Source organism: Saccopteryx bilineata, chromosome 1, assembly GCF_036850765.1.
Source record: "Saccopteryx bilineata isolate mSacBil1 chromosome 1, mSacBil1_pri_phased_curated, whole genome shotgun sequence".
NCBI lineage: Eukaryota > Metazoa > Chordata > Mammalia > Chiroptera > Emballonuridae > Saccopteryx > Saccopteryx bilineata.
The window spans coordinates 131900459-131919901 of NC_089490.1; the positions used below are offsets into that span (position 1 = coordinate 131900459).

At 44.7% G+C, this 19443-nt stretch overlaps 1 protein-coding gene across 6 annotated transcripts in view; it reads left to right on the forward strand.

Moving 5' to 3' along the window:
* HNRNPM (heterogeneous nuclear ribonucleoprotein M) overlaps positions 1-18780 on the forward strand; it is a 54213-nt gene extending 35433 nt beyond the window's left edge. For 2 of the 6 annotated variants that reach the window (XM_066266792.1, XM_066266800.1), the window contains 8 exons: positions 904-1005; positions 3649-3693; positions 4162-4239; positions 7533-7631; positions 12170-12223; positions 14175-14977; positions 16392-16443; positions 18357-18780. In XM_066266792.1, the coding sequence (XP_066122889.1) occupies positions 904-1005; positions 3649-3693; positions 4162-4239; positions 7533-7631; positions 12170-12223; positions 14175-14977; positions 16392-16443; positions 18357-18520 (1397 nt within the window). In that variant the 3' untranslated portion in view covers positions 18521-18780. The remainder of the gene's footprint in view (positions 1-903; positions 1006-3648; positions 3694-4161; positions 4240-7532; positions 7632-12169; positions 12224-14174; positions 14978-16391; positions 16444-18356) is intronic. The other 4 variants (XM_066266822.1, XM_066266831.1, XM_066266805.1 and 1 more) reach the window with 2 other exon arrangements.
* The last annotated feature ends 663 nt before the right edge of the window (positions 18781-19443 follow it).

Genomic DNA, 19443 nt, shown 5'->3' on the forward strand with positions numbered 1-19443 from the left:
CATACCAGAGGTCACAAGTTTGACACTCCCCCCCCCCCCCCAAAATCAGGGCACATACATGAAGCAGTGAGTACACAACTAAATGAAACAACTGAGTGAACAAGTTGATGCATCTCTCTCCCCTTCTCCTTTCTCTCCCCTTCTTCCTCCTCTCTCCCCCTCCTCCACTCTCCCTTTCTCCTCCTCTCTCCCTCTCTTCCCCATTCTCTCTCTCCCTCTCCCTCTCTGCCTTTCTTTCTTCCTTTTCCCTCTTCTCCCTTCCCTTCCTTCCTCTCCCTTGAACCAATGGAAAAATAATAAAACATTTCTCAGTTTACCATTTAGGGACATATATACATGGTCATGATTTTTTTTTTTTGAGTTGTTTATAGTTCTCTGTAACTTTCAAGTGAACTAAATTTTAGTTGCCTTTTTTTAAATATCACAAACTCTAATCTATAATTGCACACAAAAGGTTATTCCTTAGAAAGGAGAGCTTCCAAATGTACCAGTAGTGTTATGTTATGAGTTAGACCTGAGTTTATTGGTGGGGATGGAGCGTGACAGATATGACTTTTTTTTTAAGAGACAGAGGGACAGATAGAGACAGACAGACAGAAAGGGAAAGAGATAAGAAGCATCAGTTCTTCGTTGCGACACCTTAGTTGTTAATTGATTACTTTCTCCTGTGTGCTTTGACGGGGGGAGGGGCTACAGCAGACCGAATGAACCTCTGCTCAAACCAGATGAGCCCACGCTCAAGCAGGCAACCTTGGGGTCTCAAACCTAGGTCCTCTGCATCCCAGTCAGACACTCTATCCACTGCACCACCACCTAGTCAGGTGCTATGACTCTTTTGCCTTTGGGAGGTCATGCTTTATTTTAAGTGAAATCTGCATTTCTGATTTTCTCTTTTTCTTACAGATGGACTTGGTGGTATTGGCATGGGGTTAGGACCAGGAGGACAGCCTATTGATGCCAATCACCTGAATAAAGGCATTGGTATGGGGAACATCGGACCCGCAGGTGAGAATTATAGTGTGTATTGATTGGGGAAGTTGAAGGTTAAATTTATTAATCATTGGGATAATTGGATGTTGAGTAGTTCATAAAGAATACAGATTTTTGGCCCTGGCCGGTTGGCTCAGCGGTAGAGCGTCGGCCTAGCATGCTGGGGACCTGGGTTCGATTCCCGGCCAGGGCACATAGGAGAAGCACCCTTTTGCTTCTCCACCCCCCCCCCTTCCTCTCTGTCTCTCTCTTCCCCTCCCGCAGCCAAGGCTCCATTGGAGCAAAGATGGCCCGGGCGCTGGGGGATGGCTCCTTGGCCTCTGCCCCAGGCGCTAGAGTGGCTCTGGTCGCGGCAGAGCTTCGCCCCTGGTGGGCGTGCCAGGTGGATCCCGGTCGGGCGCATGCGGGAGTCTGTCTGTCTCTCCCCGTTTCCAGCTTCAGAAAAATACAAAAAAAAAAAGAATACAGATTTTTGAGAGGCAGGGAGAGAGAGACAATAATATCGAGCTGCTCCTGTGTGTGCCCTGACTGGGCAATCAAACTGGCAGTCCTCACACTCCAGGTTGATGCTCCAACCAACTGAGCTGTTTTACCAGGACTTAATTTTTTTTTTTTTTTAATTATTTATTTATTTATTCATTTTTTAGAGAGGAGAGGGAGAGACAGAGAGAGAGAGAGAGAGAGAGAGAGAGAGGAGAGGCAGAGAGAGAGAAAGGGGGAGCTGGAAGCATCAACTCCCATATGTGCCTTGACCAAGCAAGCCCAGGGTTTTGAACCAGCGACCTCAGCATTTCCAGGTCGACGCTTTATCCACTGCGCCACCACAGGTCAGGCCAGGACTTAATTTTTATTGATTTTTAAAGAGACAGAGAGAAAGGAAGAGAGGGGAGGGGGAAGGAAGCTTTTGTTTCACTCAGTCATGCACTTTTTGGTTGCTTCCCTTGTGTGCCCTGAACCCCAGGGATTGAACCCACAACCTTGTTGTTTCGGGACAGTGCTCTTAACCAACAGAGCTGACCAGGGAAAAAGATGTAATTGAGGCAAAATTACCTTCTTATCTCTGATTCATTTTGATTAAAGGCCATATTTTGTATTTTTCCTGAGTTGAGTCCTTTTTTTCTAAAGTCATCATACCTTAGAATTTTATCCTTGTATGACCTTCGGAGCTGAGATAGTTAAGCCATTCAGTAAAAGGCAAGCCAGAGAGTTGGTCTTGTTCAAGGTCACACCATCAGTTAGTGACAGAGATTGTAGGTCTCCTGACCATGGGACTATAGCACTGCCACAGTCTATTACCTAGACCCCCTTAGGCCTTGGTGTTGACACAGATTCTAGAGGTAGGGGCGTTGATGGATGCAAAAAAGCATGGAGGGCGCCTCCTTGCAGGACAGCGTAGCTGTTGCAGACCACAGGACATGTGATGCACAGTCTTGTTTTTATTCCAGAAGATAGGAAATAGCTAATAAATGAAAGCTTGGTTATGTAGAATAAGCTTTAAACTTTGCTGTTTAGCATTTCTGTGCAATAAGACATTTATCTATAAATGCTATTTAAAAATACTATATTTTTATAACTTCAGACCTAGGTCTGTTTTTCTTGAGATTCTTTTGAATTGCAAGGAATCAGTCTATCCTGCTACTATTAGTTCTATATGTCCCTGTGTTCTGCTCAGCTTGAACCCTGGGCTGACCTCAACAGCCTGGGCCATCACCTCAAATGGCTGTACTAATCTGACCACCACACCCTCCTGCCTGATATTTAAGAAGAAAGGTTGGGGTCAGGGAAGGGAAACCTCTGTGTTTTTAGGAATTGCTTTTAGAGAATTTTACCTTCAAAGGGATATTTTATCCATCTCTGATCCCACACTTAAGCCTTGGGGTTTTGAACCTGGGTCCTCTGAGTCCCAGGCTGATGCTCTATCTACTGCATCACTGCCTGGTCTCAAAGGGATTTTATTTGCCAGGGGGTGGGGGGAGACAGAGACAAAGACAGAGTCAGAGAGAGGGATGGATAGGGACAGACAGACAGGAAGGGAGAGAGATGAGAAGCATCAATTCTTTGTTGCGGCAACTTAGTTGTTCATTGATTGCTTTCTCATGTGTACCTTGACCTGGGGGCTACAGCAGACCAAGTGACCCCTTGTTCAAGTCAGCAACTTTGGGCTAAAGCTGGTGAACCTTGCTCAAACCAGATGAACCTGCGCTCAAGCTGGCGATCTCGGGGTCTCGAACCTGGGTCCTCTGCATCCCAGTCTGACACTCTATCCACTGCGCCACTGCCTGGTCAGGCCTTAAAGGGATTTTTAAGATAGACTTCTGCTTCCTGAAATAATCTTCTAGTGAATGTTCCCTAGTCTGTACCTGATAATTAGATTTCATGTTTAAAACTGTCTGCCTTGGTAATTTAAGATATGTGGACCCTACAGAATTTTGAGTCACATGGCAATATTTGTTACAGGCTTACATAAGTTCTTGGAATGTTATGGTTTGACAGTAGAAATGGTAGAGCACCCCTCCCCCCTTTCCTTGACAATTAAAATATATCTGTAATCAGGAATATTTATAAATTTGCTAGTTTAGAATTTTCTGTGGTTTTTTTTAGGTTCAAATGTTACTGCTTTTATATAATTTTAGTTTGCATTGACTTTTTCTTTTTAAGGAATGGGAATGGAAGGCATAGGATTTGGAATAAATAAAATGGGAGGTAAGAAATTTAAAATGAAGTGCAAATGTAATTGATTTTAGGGAATGGTTTTCTCTCTTTTTTCCCTCTCTCTTTCTCTTGGGCCTTGCATGAAATTCTCACTTCCGTTTCCAAAAAGGTTGAGTCTCAAAATTACTTAATTACTTTCACCTGTCAACCTTTCCAATGGGTGTCTTGGCTTTTGGTTCTGGTTTTCTCACTTACTGGCTCTGTGACCTTGGGCAAAAAACTTCATCTCTCTGGGCATCTCTTTGCTTGTCTATTCATGGAGAGGGTGGATCAGATCAGCTTTTTGAGGGTGCTGATTTTTAAGCAAGGGCACTAGTTTTTTTTTTCCTGAAAGTCCATAAACTTGGTAAGTTCCTTGCAGAAAATGCCCAAAGATGAAAATTGTGAGAAGAGTTTTCTTTTCCTGATCAGTCTAAGCAGTCTCCTAGGGATGGTGCTGAAACTTGAATTCTCTTTCAGGCATGGAAGGACCCTTTGGTGGTGGTATGGAAAACATGGGTCGATTTGGATCTGGGATGAACATGGGCAGAATAAACGGTAAGACAAGTGTTCCTTTCCTGCTTGCTCTTACCCTTTGCTGGCTGTTGGTTCTTGGGTGACCTTTAGGCAGCAGAACCATTTTTAATTAATGATTCTCTCCTTCTACTTTTCTACTGAATGTCTTTAAATTGCCGTAAATATCAGAAAGTCTTAAGTTTGTATTTCAGAAGTTAGACTTAATGTTAGGTGTTTATTTTCTTAGTCACTAAACTCTTGAGATGTCCTATGTTCTGAATCTTCCCCAGTAGTAGTCCAATAAAATTTTAAAGCTCCCCTTTTGCCTACAGCACTAGCAGACACCTGTGCTTATGTTTTACACATTAAAATGGTCTCTTAAGTGTAAGTGATTGGTTTTTGGGGTTTTTTTTTGAAGTTCATGTCTTTCTTGAAGTGCTGGATTGATGAGTTTTTGATTATCTGCTCTGATGACTCGAGTTGTGAGCAGAAGCATTAATTTAGTTTTTACATGATGCAAATTTTTGTGTACTGTTCAAATCTACAGGCCTTCCTTAAATATATTATTAATTACAATGGCAATGTGTTATTTCATTTAGTCCTTTTAAGAACCACATGATGTATTTCATCAGAAACTGAGGCCCAGAGAGTGACTTGCCTAAGGTCATATCGGGCGCAGGCTGTTTGACTCTTAATGTGCTGCAATCTTGCCTGTTAGAATTGCCCCCCCCCCCCCCCAGCACTGGCATTACCTCCTCCATCAGCAGCAGGGCTATTGAGTGTGCCATGAGAAACCTGCCGTCTTTCTAAAATCCTCTGGGTGTTGGTGAACTCTTTGACCCCACATGTGGAAGTAGTGTTTACTTTATACATATAAACTTCCTTGTAATGGAAAATCATTAAGGATTTGAGGTTAAACCTTTCTTTGCTGGTCTGTAGTCATGGATAATGTGGAGATTGTATAGAACAAGTTTACCTTACTAGAATAGACGTGATAAAATGTTTCTGATGAATAAACTGTTACTCATGGGGTGCCTTGTTCCAGATGATGGGGAAAGATGTAGGAAGGTCCTGCCCGTGAGTTAGCAGTAAAGGGACAAAGGTCTGTGTTGCTTGTGACTTGTGTGTGCATGGGATTTTCAAGGAAAATGAGAAATGGAGAAATTTAATTTGATAAAGTGTTTACTCAGAACAGATTAGTCCTTAGAAAGATGATTTGGGTTGTTATTCTAAGTGGACTTGGTGTGGTTTAGATGTAGATGGATACAGGGTGAGGGCTGTGCTGAGCCATGTGGACAAAATCCTTTGTGACCTGGCAGCTGAAATGCAGTATTTGCATTTTTGAGCCTGATAATTAGAGGTTTATAGTGCTGATTCTTTTGGAGAGTCACAGTGGAGGATGTGTTGTTAGGTTGTGTTCCTAGATGTTCTGAAATGTAGCTACTCAGAGACCTCCATTTTCTACAGTAGAGAACAGGGACATTCTTACATTTGAACTGTGTTCTGACTGGGATCTACTAGAGTGCTTGGGTGCTGGGTCCAAGGAAAGTTTTAATCACTGGAAAAAAATTAAAGATGTTTCAGATTTAATTTAATGTTTAGTTGATGACCATAATGCATGTATTATGGTCATGGGTGCTGACAGCATTAGACTGATTAGAAATTAATCATATTCATGGGGCCAATCAGTCAACCAGTGGATATCAAATCTTGATAGAATGGATGTAAAAAGATCACATATCAAATTATGACTGATTTGATGCACTATTTGACAGTGGAAAAAATCTGTCAAATACAGTAGAGTTCACATGGTTTCCTGAACACGATGGCCTGCTGACAGTTGGGAAGATGAGTTCTGAGGCCTTTGCTAGTTCATTAAAGCATGCATATGAACCCTTATCTGAAGAGGGTTGGGTGCTGCCTTCTTGACTGGCTTATGATACGGATTAAAGAAATGCAGCAGAGCTCCATTTGTTACAGTGCCACTCTGAGATTTCTGTCCTGCCTACCAGAAACAGGCTCTTACAAGTTACATACATTTCCAGCAGGTAGTATGCCACCAATCAATGGGATTCAGTTGGGTTGATTCAAACTATGACATCCACCATTGCCAAAATCTGCTTCATTTCCTTATTAAATTAAGCTTCATTCCTTTCTAAGCCAGCCTCCTTCCACAGCTCTAATAGACTTTATTTACTTTGTTGAAGACCATCTAGAAGTAAGGCCATTGTTCCTCCTGCAGAGACAAGGACCTTATCTCAGAAAACTGTGCTCTTCTTTAGAATATATTACTAGCTCAGTATCTATACTGACAGCAATTACCAGGGACATTAGTTTCTTGTCCCAGTGGGTGGAATTTGAGGCATAAAATCTTTGGGTTTTGTTTGGTTTGGTTTTTATGGATTTTAGAAAGGGGATGATGAGAGAGAGAGACAGGAACATGGATCTATTTCTGTATGTGACCTGACCAGGGATCGGGAACAGAACCACAAACTGTGCTTCCCAGTGACACTGTAACCAAACCAAGCAATCTGGCCAGGGCAAGACCTTTGTTTTTATAAACTATTATAAAATATTACAAAAACTCCTGTTGTTAGCATAGGGGAAAAAAAATAACAAAGTTACCCCAACTCCATTATGTAGATGGAAGCACTCCAGTTGTTGGTTTAGCAGTTTGGTTATAAGCAGGTGTATTTCTGCGTATATTCCAATGGCCTGTGCTCTGTACTAGATCACAGGCTTTTATGTTAGGGTTAGATTTTAGCTTAGACCTCGTCCCTTACCAGGCATGTGACTTTCGTCAAGTTACGAAGTCATTTGAGCCTCAGCTTCTTTGTAAAGGAATATTGATGGTGGAGGGTAATGTGTGTGTGTGCACGCGTGTGTGTGCTGGTTGTGAGGATTCCATGAAATAGTAGCACACATAAAGCCCTTGCCAGGGCAAGGGATGTGGCCAGTGCCTCAGAGATGGTGCCTGTTGCTGCTCCTGCAGCTGATCTTTGACTCAGCGTGCTCTGCCGCCCCCGCCAGTTACTGCAGTAGCAGGTGCTTGATGTGCCCGTGTGTGTGGCTGTGATAGAAGTTGTAAATTAGTCCTCCTTCACGGACTAAGGTAGGTTGTTTTCAGGGATTCATTTGAGGTGACCTTCCCCTTCCACTTCCCCTTCCTTTCTTCCCTTTTTTAAGGAATAAAGGGTGAATGTTGGTTTCCTGTAGGAAAACTAAGTGTGATGACTTTGTGGTGGCTGCCATGTGTCAATAAGAGATTATTGTTTTGTTAATGTCTGAAATATTAGTATTCCTGGAAAGGCCTAGGGTAATATTTTTTTCCACAGAGATGGAACGTGGCATGGGTGGAGGATTTGAGAGAGACTTTGCCAGAAACGAGATGGGAATGTCTCGAAGCTTTGGAGAGCCGCTTGGCAGAGGAATGGGTAAGAAGGCCTCATGGGCCCTGTGCTAGTAGGGTCTGCCCCTGTGGGTACAGGTGCACCCTGGTATTGGAGGTTCTTTCTTAGGCAAAGTCTTCAGGTTTTCTTTAGTCTTTTAAAAAATTGTATGTTTTTTAGACCTAGATAAAAACTTTTGGTCCTTGAATTTTTTATTGCTATCCATACATAGCACTATTTTCAGTCTTTTCAGGTGGTTTCTTTCTCCACATTGGTATGAGATGTTTGCTTGGCTGTGGGAGTTAAAACTGCTGCACTTTCGTAACTCTGGCTCTTTAGTCCTGGTAGGTGTTGTCAAGGACTGACCTGCCAAATGGAGGCTTGGGTCTCCTTGGTCCAGGATGCCTCTCCAGTAAGCAAGGATGGCATGGTGTACTTTTTTGATGCCTTTGAAAGAGAGCTTGATGAACTAGAGAAGTGTTATAGCGTTGGAAGTCTTTGAGTATTGGGTCTGTCTAAATGCAGGAGAAACTCTTTTTAGTTTTAGTTAGATTGCAAAGCAGTTTCTTTACTTTTACATGTCAACTTAATTCTCCTTCATTAGTGTGTTTGCAAGGAGAGTATCCTTTCTTGGGCTCAAAGGTTCGTTTTTCTGAAAGGTGATTTTGGATTTCCTCCAGCTCTGTGTCCTGTCATGCATCTTCACCTGCTTCTCACCTATGCAGATAAAAGGCTGCTAGATTACAGCCCCAGAGAGTGCTCAGCCTCTATTTTTATGGGACATCATGGGGCAGATGTGAGGATTTTAAGCTTTTTGGGTCTAGGCTTGTTGTTTGAGATAGACAGACAGGGAGGGGGGAGAGGAGAGAGATGAGAACCATCAATTCATAGTTGCTTCACTTTATTTATTGATTGATTGCTTCTCATATGTGCCTTGACCTGGGGTCTCAAGCCAAGTCAATGGCCCCTTGCTCAAGCCAGTGACCTTGAACTTCAAGCTAGTGACATTAGGATCATATTGATGATCCTGCACCCAAGCTGATAAACCTGTGCTTAAGATGGCAAACCTGTGGTCTAGCTGTTGACCTTGAGGCTTCGAACCACAAGCCTCAGTGTCCTGGGTCCAGTTTGTGTGAGCTGAGCTGTATTAGAATTTATGGAGGCCGTAGGAATTACCATTCAGTTAATTGGTGAGACATGCTTAACCAGATGGTAGCACAGTGGATAGAGCGTCAGACTGGGACGCCGAAGACCCAGATTCGAAACCCCGAGCTCACCAGCTTGAGCGCGGTCTCATCTGGTTTGAGCAAGGCTCACCAGCTTGAGCCCACGGTCACTGGCTTGAGCAAGGGGTCACTCAGTCGGTTGTAGCCCCCTGGTCAAGGCACATTTGAGAAAGCAATCAATGAACAACTAAGGTGCCGCAACCAAGAATTGATGCTTTTTATCTCTCTCCCTTCCTGTCTTGTCTGTCACTCTCTCTGTCTCTCGGTCTCTGTCTCACACACACACACACACACACACACACACGCACACACAAATTACAATGTTATTGGTAAGACATTATCTCTACGACCCCTGTCGTCTTTATGTTCTTCATGAAGATCAGAAACTACTGGCAACTTTCCCTTGGAGTGGACACATGTTAGAGACTTTGGTTTTACCTTTTCTTGACTATGATTAGGTAACTTATGTGACTTCCTTGGATTTTACTAGGCTGGTAGTAAAGATTTTTTTTCTTTTCCTGTACTTGCTTGATATAACTGGATTTATTCTAGATTGTTCCAGAGCTTTAGAATTTAGGAGTGAGTTCATAATCTGTATGTGACTAGATCAGTTAAAAGTATTTTATTGCCGTGACTAGATTTTTTTATGTGTTAATGGTAGAGCATTTAAAAAAGTGTTTTGAAATTTATTGTCATATAGCTATAAATATCAATTTGTGGCAAGCTATGGTGAAAAGAACAAGGTGGCACACGACTTTGCTCCCATGGGCACTTTTTTCTGCTCTGAGCCCTTAATTTTTTGCTGCTCATTGGTACGTCTCTGTGATGCTGTCAGCCTCCTCCTGGTTTCTGTAGTTGCGCTGTCGATCTGGTAAGGCAACAAGAAACTTGTCCTGTCCTGATCTGTATAAAAACATCACCTGCAGGGCTGTTCTCCTGCTGCTTTGGTACCTTCTCTCTGATTGAGCCTGTTGTCGTCTTCTCCAGAAACCTCCCAAAGTGACCATGGACAAGAAGAGCAAGGGGTTTGTTCTGGAATTCCTTGCTACTACTTGTCATCATACCCAATTAGTAAAAAGGTCTTCCTATCAAATAAAATATTTGTTAGGTTTTTAAAGTAGTTACCTGGATTAGTTTTCCAGAATCTTTTTGTTTGTTTGCTTTTAGAGAGCAACAGTAACATTGAGCTACCCCTGTTCCAGCCAACTGAGTTACCTGGCCAGGACCTTTTTTTTTTTTTTTTTTTTTTTTTTTTTTAGATTTAGTTTTATTTATTTTAGAGGTGGGGGTGAGAGTGATAAGGGGGGAGAAGCAGGAAACATCAAATCCCATACGTGCCTTGACCAGGCAAGCCTGGGGTTTCAAACCAGTGACCTCAGCATTCCAGGTCAAGGCTTTATCCACTGCGCCACCACAGGTCAGGGCACACCCCACTCTTATTTTTTAAGAGCTAGAGGAAAGGGGATAGAGGGGTGGGGAAAAGGAAATATTCATTTGTTATTCCACTCAGCTGTGCATTTATTGGCTGCTGCTTGTGTGTGCCCTGACTGGGGCTTGAACCTACAACTGGGGCTTGTTGTTTTGGGACAATGCTCTTAACCAACTGAGCCAGCTGGCCGGGGCCCAGAATCAGTTCTTGATTTTATTTTCTGTGTTGTTAATTTGACGGTTTAGTCAATTTGGTGCTTTTTTTTTGTAGTGTCTTTCATACTCAGTGTCCCTTTTCTCCTGTCAAGGCAGTAGGTCTTTGCCCTTGTTTGTGCAAACAACTGTACTTGGTGCTACAGGGATGTCGATAGATACATGGTCCTTGACCTGAAGGACCTGGGGCTGTAAGTGTAGCTAAGGAGACAATGCTGAAAGTGGTTCAAGTTAGCACTGGAGGTTGGTACATCAGAGTGGCCTGTTAAGAGACTTAGGGAAGTTGTTGATTCCCAGGCTCTCAGCAGCCATGTAAGTCACATACAAACGTAATGGTTTTCTCTGTGTTCAGATTGGGAAAAGCAGTGCCCTAGACAGCTTATAGAAGCATGCTGCTCAGAGAGCCCTGGATCTGAACAGAAGATGTGGTTTAAACTGGAGGGGTTGGTGTGCAAGAGGTTCAGCATAGGTGCATAGGTAGAGGGTGTCCTAGCAGACAGAGGGTTGGACAGCATCAGATGCAGAGGCTTGGAGGTGAGGGTCTGCCTGCGATGGGAACAGATTCAAGTTGGGTGTCAGAGCAGGGTGGCCTGTGAATGAAAGCCCATGAAAAGAATGAGGCCTTTCTGTTTAAATCAGTGGTGGAGCCTTTGTGAAGACTTTTGATGGGAATAGTTTGATCTAAGCTCTGTTTTAGGAAAATGAGACTAGGTCTGGGCCTGCTAAGCAGGATCTTTACAAATGAATAATAAGCCCTGTACTGGCTTGCAGGTTGGATGGAGGTCTTAATTCCTTGGTATACTTTCTCACCTTATTCCTTTAGTGGGGAGTTGCAGTACTAGAAACTGTCAATGGGGTAGGGTTTAATCTCTGTGGTCATAGTTGTGCTATTTTGATGTGATCTGTGGCTGTTGTCCGTTACTGAGCACACTTCAAGACTAGGTGGAGAGTGGGATGGTACAAGTTTCTTCTACATAATGAAAGACTAAGAAGAAACTTTTAAAAGTAATCACTAATGATAGCATTTGACAAACTAAAGAGGTTTGGAGGAACTGTCAGCAAACAAGCAACTGTACTTTATGTCTTGAACAGCTAAGTGTATTGGGGTTTTTATTTCCCTGAGGCTTTATCTGTCACCTAGCACCATCACAACAGCTCTTTCCAGGCAGGGCTGGTGGACTCAGCTTGCTGAAGTTCTTCAATGCACAGCTTGTTAAGTAGGTCATAGTTTCCAGCACTGCATGCAGTTGCTGCTGGTGTGCAGGGATTTGGGGGCTGTAAATGCAGCTACAGCTTTAGTTTGCTTTGGTACAACACTGAAATGTTGATGGATCTGGTGGGTGAGTGCAAGCTTTATAGTCTATGGGTACTGAGGGTCTGGACCAGCTTTTAGAAAAACTGCCACCGGCCCCATTCTTGCTTTGACTTTACAAATTCAGTTCATGGTGTGCACTGGCTCCTAGGTCTGCTGGGTACATTCCCAGGTGGCCCTACCAACTGGGCCTTACTCTGGAGATAACATGGGCTCCTTGCATCGTGACCCATCGTCAAGGATTCTGCAATTTTCCAGTAAAATGATTTTGTCTGTGTGTGTATTTCTTCCCCTCCTTTCCTTTTTACCTTTCTTAATTAGTAGTATTCCTCTGAAATTTGTAATAAACTTTTATTACCATAGAGAAATTTGGCTAATTTTTTTTTTCTTCCTGATTTTCTTAGAAATCCTAAGTAATGCACTGAAGAGAGGAGAGATCATTGCAAAGCAGGGAGGAGGTAGGAAACACTTAGTTTTGCTGTTTTGATTTTTAGACTAGGCTGTATTACCAGGGGGTAGTAAAGTCGTGTAGTAGTGAAAAGTGTGGGCTCTAAAATAGACTGCCTGGGGTGGGAGCCAGCTTCTGCATAGCTGTGTGACATTTGGCAACTTACTGAACCTCTCTAATTTTATACTGTAAAATGAGGATGTAATAGTACCTACTACCTCATAGGATTGTTATGAAAAGTAAATGAGTTAATACATAGAAAAAAGTATATGCCTAAGTGCTATGTGAACTATGTTAGCTATCGTCATAAAATGTTCATATAATTTGGGGGCTTTCTTCTTTCCAATTCTATAAAATTGTAAATTCCTAGAAGTAAATATTTTACCTGATTATGAAAATATGCCACCTAATACATAGAAAAATGCTTATTTAAAATATATGCATGTACACATAAAAACTCAGAAAATTATAAAAAGAGTATCTGAAATCTCACTGCCCACTGATGAATGCTGTAAACATATTGGAATATATCCTTCCATTAAAATACTTTTAAAAATGGGTACTTAAAACTAAATGTACTTTTTTTCAGCCCAATTTGTCCTCATGGCTCTGAGCATCTTGGCATTTCCTTGGTGACTCTGCTTGCTGGCACTTTCTGTGGTGGGCTGATTGTGAACTGCAGGCACCATTTCTTCCTAGATCTCTGCTGCTGTTGGTGTCTGGGTGGCAGTCAGTCTCATCTGACCCATCAGGCATACAACCTCCCCTACTTACCTTTTTTGTAGTTCTGAGACATTTCTGCCCTGAAAGTCTAATATTCTTAAAATTGTGCATATATTTTGGCACTTAGTGTTCTGTTATTCACCTAAGAAAATATATACAGTGAAGGGGAATGACTCATGCCAGGTCACAGTGTACTGGTCAGTTAGAGAGAATCAGTTGGAGATACTGGTGAGAGTCCTCTTTTTAATTTTCATCTTGGACTGAGCTGTCAGCTCAACTGCCCATTTTCAGAAGCAGGTGGTGATGGTGATGAAGCTTGAGTGAGAGGGCCCCACAGGCTCAGCATGTAGAAAAGCAGTGGGCAGTGGCCTTGGTGGTAGAGCCAGACTCCCCTTGTCCAGAGTTGCAGGTGTCACAGGGTCACTCTGCACTGCTGACTTGACAGCATGTGTCCACCTGAACTGTGGCTGTGAGGGACAGATCCTAGACCTTTTCCAGAGTCCACTCTGGTGCCTTCCACCTCTTTTCCTCCAAGCCAGCAAAATTACACACAAGTTGATTAGTAGTTTCCTTGACAGAGTAAGGTTCCCTGGAAGTGGTTGTCTAGGTTCATTTATACACAGGGATCTATGTTGGTGTTTGTTTTCTTTACCTCTTGCTTATATGGCTGTATAATAGCTTCTCTATGCCTTGGAGATACTAAGGAAATGCAGCCAGATTGGCCACCAGCAGGGCATCTTAGAGGGACAAATTGGGAGAGAATAAAGATGATGAGTGTTCTTGAATTGTCACCATGTAGTCCATTGCACCGGTGACCATTTAAGGGTGGGATTTCTTAGCCTCCTCTTTGAGAGTATGTCTCAAACTCTGGTGGTGGGAAAACTGCAGTTTTCAGGAATTGGCAGCAGTATCTCACAAAGCATGTCATAGTACTAGCACTTCCAAAGTAACATGGACAACAGTGTCAACACAAGTCCTCCAAACCCACAAAAGGGTGGGTTTTTCCTTTTTTAAATTTTATTATGGAAATTTTAACTACCATAGAAGTCAGAAGAATGATGTATTTACTACCTGTCTTTAATAGTTGCCAACATTTGAAGGGTGTCTAAATGATAAATTATTGTGGGACTTAGTTTCTGAATTGTGGGTGAGCTTGCGAAGTGCCCTGGCCTCTGCACCCAGATCACCTCCCTGGCACAGTCCTTCACATCTGCCTGTGTTTTGTGTTCCTTTTACAGGTGGAGGTGGAGGCAGTGTCCCTGGGATCGAGAGGATGGGCCCCGGCATTGACCGCATAGGGGGTGCTGGCATGGAGCGCATGGGCGCAGGCCTGGGCCATGGCATGGATCGTGTGGGCTCCGAGATTGAGCGCATGGGCCTGGTCATGGACCGCATGGGCTCGGTTGAGCGCATGGGCTCCGGCATCGAGCGCATGGGCCCACTGGGCCTTGACCACATGGCCTCCAGCATTGAACGGATGGGCCAGACCATGGAGCGCATTGGGTCTGGCGTGGAGCGCATGGGTGCCGGCATGGGCTTTGGCCTCGAGCGCATGGCCGCACCCATAGACCGTGTGGGCCAGACCATCGAGCGCATGGGCTCTGGTGTGGAGCGGATGGGCCCTGCCATTGACCGCATGGGCTTAAGCATGGAGCGCATGGTGCCCGCAGGCATGGGGGCTGGCCTGGAGCGCATGGGCCCCGTGATGGATCGTATGGCCAGTGGCCTGGAGCGCATGGGCGCAAACAACCTGGAGCGCATGGGCCTGGAGCGAATGGGCGCCAACAGTCTCGAGCGCATAGGCCTGGAGCGCATGGGCGCCAACAGCCTGGAACGCATGGGTCCTGCCATGGGCCCGGCCCTGGGCGCTGGAATTGAGCGCATGGGCTTGGCCATGGGTGGCGGTGGCGGTGCCAGCTTTGACCGTGCCATCGAGATGGAGCGTGGCAACTTTGGAGGAACCTTCACTGGTTCTTTTGGTGGAGCTGGAGGCCATGCTCCTGGGGTGGCCCGGAAGGCCTGCCAGATATTTGTGAGAAATGTAAGTAGATCTTGAGGAACTTCAGTGATACTCAGAGGGAGGGGTGGGGGTAGAGGAAGTTGGCAGGACTGAATCATGGCAGGTTGAAGTCAGAAGTCTTGTCCTCATAAAGGAAGCTGAGTAGCATGAAAGGCCACTTTGTCACTGTCTCAGAATTTGGTGCTGGTAGGATGAGGAAGGGATGTGAGAGCTTACAACACGGTGCAGCAAGAATGAATAGTGGGTGTTGTGAGCACACTGGGCTTCTTTGACTACTAGTTGGAACAGTGGTCTAAAGAACTCTGTAATTTTCCTGATTCCTTGGCTTGAAAAGCCACTAAACATTGGCGTGACAATACAAAAGAAAAAATGGCTGTGTCTGAAGTATCTGTACCAAAGTGACTGCCTTTAGTTACTGTTAAGTGGTTCTGTGGCCTGAAGCATAGGCAGCTGTGCATCCTGCTTTCTCTGTATGGTGTTCCCACAGACAGAAAGCCACAAGGCAGTGAACTTGGTGTGTTAGTTTAGAACCTCATTCCTGACCAACTTGTTTTGTTCTTTGTTAATCATCTGTTTGAAGGTCAACCAGTTTTTCTATAGTATGTAATAGGAAGTCGTTTTTTTAATTTAGTGAGAGAAGCAGAGACAGACTCTCACATGTGCCCCAACTGGGATCCACCTGACAAGCATAGTAGGGGGCGATCCTCTGCCCATCTGGGGCTCCTGCTCAGTGGCACCCAGAGCCATTTTTTAGCACCTAAGGCGAGCCCATGGAGCCATCTTCAGTGCCCGAGGCCAACTCACTCCAGCCAATCGAGCCCTGTCTGTGGGAGAACAGAGAGAGAGAAGGGGAGGGGGTGGAGAAGCAGATAGTCACTTCTCCTGTGTGCCCTGACTGGGAATTAAAGCCATGACTGCCACATGCGGGGCTGATGCTCTACCATTGAACCAACCAGCCAGGGCTGCAATAGGAAATCTTTTTTTTTTTTTTTTTCTGAAGCTAGAAACGGGGAGGCAGTCAGACAGACTCTTGCATGTGCCCGACTGGGATCCACCCGGCACGCCCACCAGGGGGCAATGCTCTGCCCATCCGGGGCGTCGCTCTGTCGCGACCAGAGCCACTCTAGTGCCTGGGGCAGAGGCCAAGGAGCCATCCCCAGCGCCCGGGCCATCTTTTGCTCCAATGGAGCCTCGGCTACGGGAGGGGAAGAGAGAGACAGAGAGGAAGGGAGGGGTGGAGAAGCAGATGGGCGCCTCTCCTGTGTGCCCTGGCCGGGAATTTAACCCGGGACTTCCGCATGCCAGGCCGACACTCTACCACTGAGCCAACCGGCCAGGGCAGGAAATCTTTTAAGCCACTCTCTGAGACTGGAGATGTTTATGTGTTTGATTTGGTTGAGTTACTTACCAGTCTGTTCTTTTTTTTCCCCCGCAGCTCCCATTTGATTTTACATGGAAGATGCTAAAGGACAAATTCAATGAATGTGGTAAGTGTTTGAGGAAAGCTTTATACGTGCTTCCGTATGTCGTGACATCAGAAATCTTAGCTGGTTGGGGATGCATTTGAATTGATTAGTGAATTTTCCATCCTAGTCTTTTAAAATATATGTGTGTTTGCTTGCTTGTTTGTTTGTTTAGTGAGAGGTGGGGAGATAGACTCCTACATGTGCCCCATCTGGGATCCACTTGGCAACCTCCATCTGGGGCCCATGCTCGAATCAACCAAACCACTGGGAAAGAGAAGCAGATGGTTGCTTCTCATGTGTGCCCTGAGACACAGATCAGGGATCAGACCTGAGACATCCTCACTTTGGGCCGATATTCTATTCACTGAGCCAACCAGCCAGGGCCCTCCCGTCTAGTCTTAGCCACTTTCTATTACTCTAGGGGGCTGATAGGACTTGCCATTTTTCTGCCTATGCAAATATTTAAGTAGATTTTGTTGAGTTTCCTGTTATGTGTCAAACACTTTCACCTTTTTTCTCCTTTTAAACGGTTTTTGAAAGGGGGTAGCGTTATTCCATTTTACAGATGAGTCAGTTAAAGTCATGTTTCCAAGGTCATAAGGCTTCTAAGTAACAGACCTGGGGACAAGATTGCTTTCCACCACAGGAACCTACTTGGGTTGTGCCTCAAAGAGCATTCGTCCAGCAGGTCCCATGGCGGGGAGAGGTGGCCTTTGAAGGCTCTGGCTACGCAGTAGCTCATGTGTAGACAAAGCTGAGGGTCTGTGATTATGGTTTTCTGGCACACCAGACAACCATTTTGGAAAGCTCACTTGTGGCCCAAAGGTAGTTGTTTCTGGGTGAACCCCCATCTCTCACCCCCACCACTTCTGTTCTTTTAACCGTGTCAGGTGGAGACCTGGCCCTAAGCCAGAGTTTGGGTGGCTTGCTGGATTGAAACTTCCTCAGTGTTCTCATTTCCTGTTTCAGTAATGGCTCGGATTTCACAAGTGCTTGAGCCATTGCCTGCCTTCTTTGCCCTCTGTCTCTACTACTCAGTTTCCACATTGTAGTGGATATTTTGAAAAGTCAGATTGGGTCATGCAACTCCCCTGCCTCCAGATACCTGGAGATGACCCTCAGCTGACAAGGCCAAACTCATAAGCCCCTGTACAATGTGTCCCTTCCTCTTTCATCTCCTTTCTATCTCTGAACCCTTGAGTTGTAAGTGCTCCTCTCCAGATAACAGCTTTATCAGCAAGTCTTCCTCTGGTGAACTTAACTCTATTTCAAAACATTCCCATGAGAAGCCCTCTATGATGATAACCCTTTCTCAGATTTTATGACTCTAGAGTTGTAATCCCCTAGTACTGGCTACACTGTCGTGTCCTTGGCAGTCAGTCACCGAGGTGTGGAACCTTGTGTTTCTATGGCTCTTCTCCTGTGCACTTGTTTCCATGGTGCTTGACACATAACCTGGATGCTTAATCAGTACTTGAATGAATATGTGAAAACCACTTGCTAATTCTTATACAACTTATATTTGGACAGTGCGAAGCATTGTGCATCATATTGGTGATGGCCTTATAAACGTGGTGTGGTGGTATATGGAAAACAGAGCCTCTGTAAAATTGCCAATAAAGTTGGCTTCATGTAGCCCCTTTTTTCTGTTAACTGTTCTGAGTATAAAGGCCCACATTGGAAGCTGCCAGCTTATGGGGCCAGCTGGTCAGAGCATTGTCCTGTTGGCAGAAGAATGGCAGTTAGGCAGAGGGGTATGGTAGTCAGATCCCAGTGGCTGTCGTCTGGGCACTCATGTGCCAGGTGTGAGGCCACTTTCCCTTCTGATTTAGACAGCTGAAATTCACAAGTGGTTTGGACTGACGAGCCCATCCTGAGGCTGAGCTCTGATTTACCTGATGAGTTGTGGTCTCTTCTTCCCTCCCTGTACCCAGGCCACGTGCTGTATGCCGACATCAAGATGGAGAATGGGAAGTCCAAGGGGTGCGGTGTGGTTAAGTTTGAGTCACCAGAGGTGGCAGAGAGAGCCTGCCGGATGATGAATGGGATGAAGCTGAGTGGCCGAGAGATTGATGTTCGAATCGATAGAAATGCTTAAGCAGTTGCCTTTTTTAAAACATCGATACCAGACCTCTGAATTTGTATTTTTTCTTGTTAACCATTTTAATTTGTTGGCTGATATATAAAGATGTTTAAAAAATTCAGTTGCTTTTTGGGGTAATTTGAATTACTTTTTTAAATGACTGGGGTTCCATTTGACTGTTTGCATTGAGATTGCAATGTGCGCAATTTTTTTTGTAGTTGTGGCATCTTGTTGACATCAAATATGACTTTGATAATAAATACCAGTTCCTGAAAGCTGCTTGTCTTTTTGTGTGTGTTGTGGGGGCACCACCCAAGGTTTGGAGAGCAGGAGCCACTCAGTCTCCTTTATTCCTTTGAAACTGAACACCAGGAGTTTTATCCCCATTCTTCACATGGTCTTAGACAATAGGCTGAGAAGTGGTCATCCCCATTTTTCTCCGTGGACTCTGCACTTTAGGAACTAATTATTTATGGAAACTTTATCCTGAGTGTGTTTGTTTTGTTCTTTGTTTGCAAGAGGGACAGACAGGAAGGGAGAAAGATGAGAAGCATCAATTCGTAGTTGCAGCACTTTGGTTTTTCATTGATTGCTTTCTCATATGTGCGTTGATGGGGTGGGGGGCTCCAGCCAAGCCAGTTACCCCTTGCTTGAGCCAGCGACCTTGGGCTTCAAGCCAGTAACTATGGGGTCATATCTATGACCACACACTCCAGCTGGCTACCCTGCACTCAAGCTGGATGAGCCCACACTCAAGCCAGCAACCTTGGGCTTTCAAACCTGGGTCCTCAGTGTCCCAGGCTTACACTATCCAGTGCGCCACCACCTGGTCAGGCCTGAGTGGAATTTAATTCTCTTGTGCTGGTGATGGAGAACCTGGCTGTTAGCTGTCCTGGAGTCTGGGAAGTTCAAAATCAAGATGCTGGCAGATTCAGTGT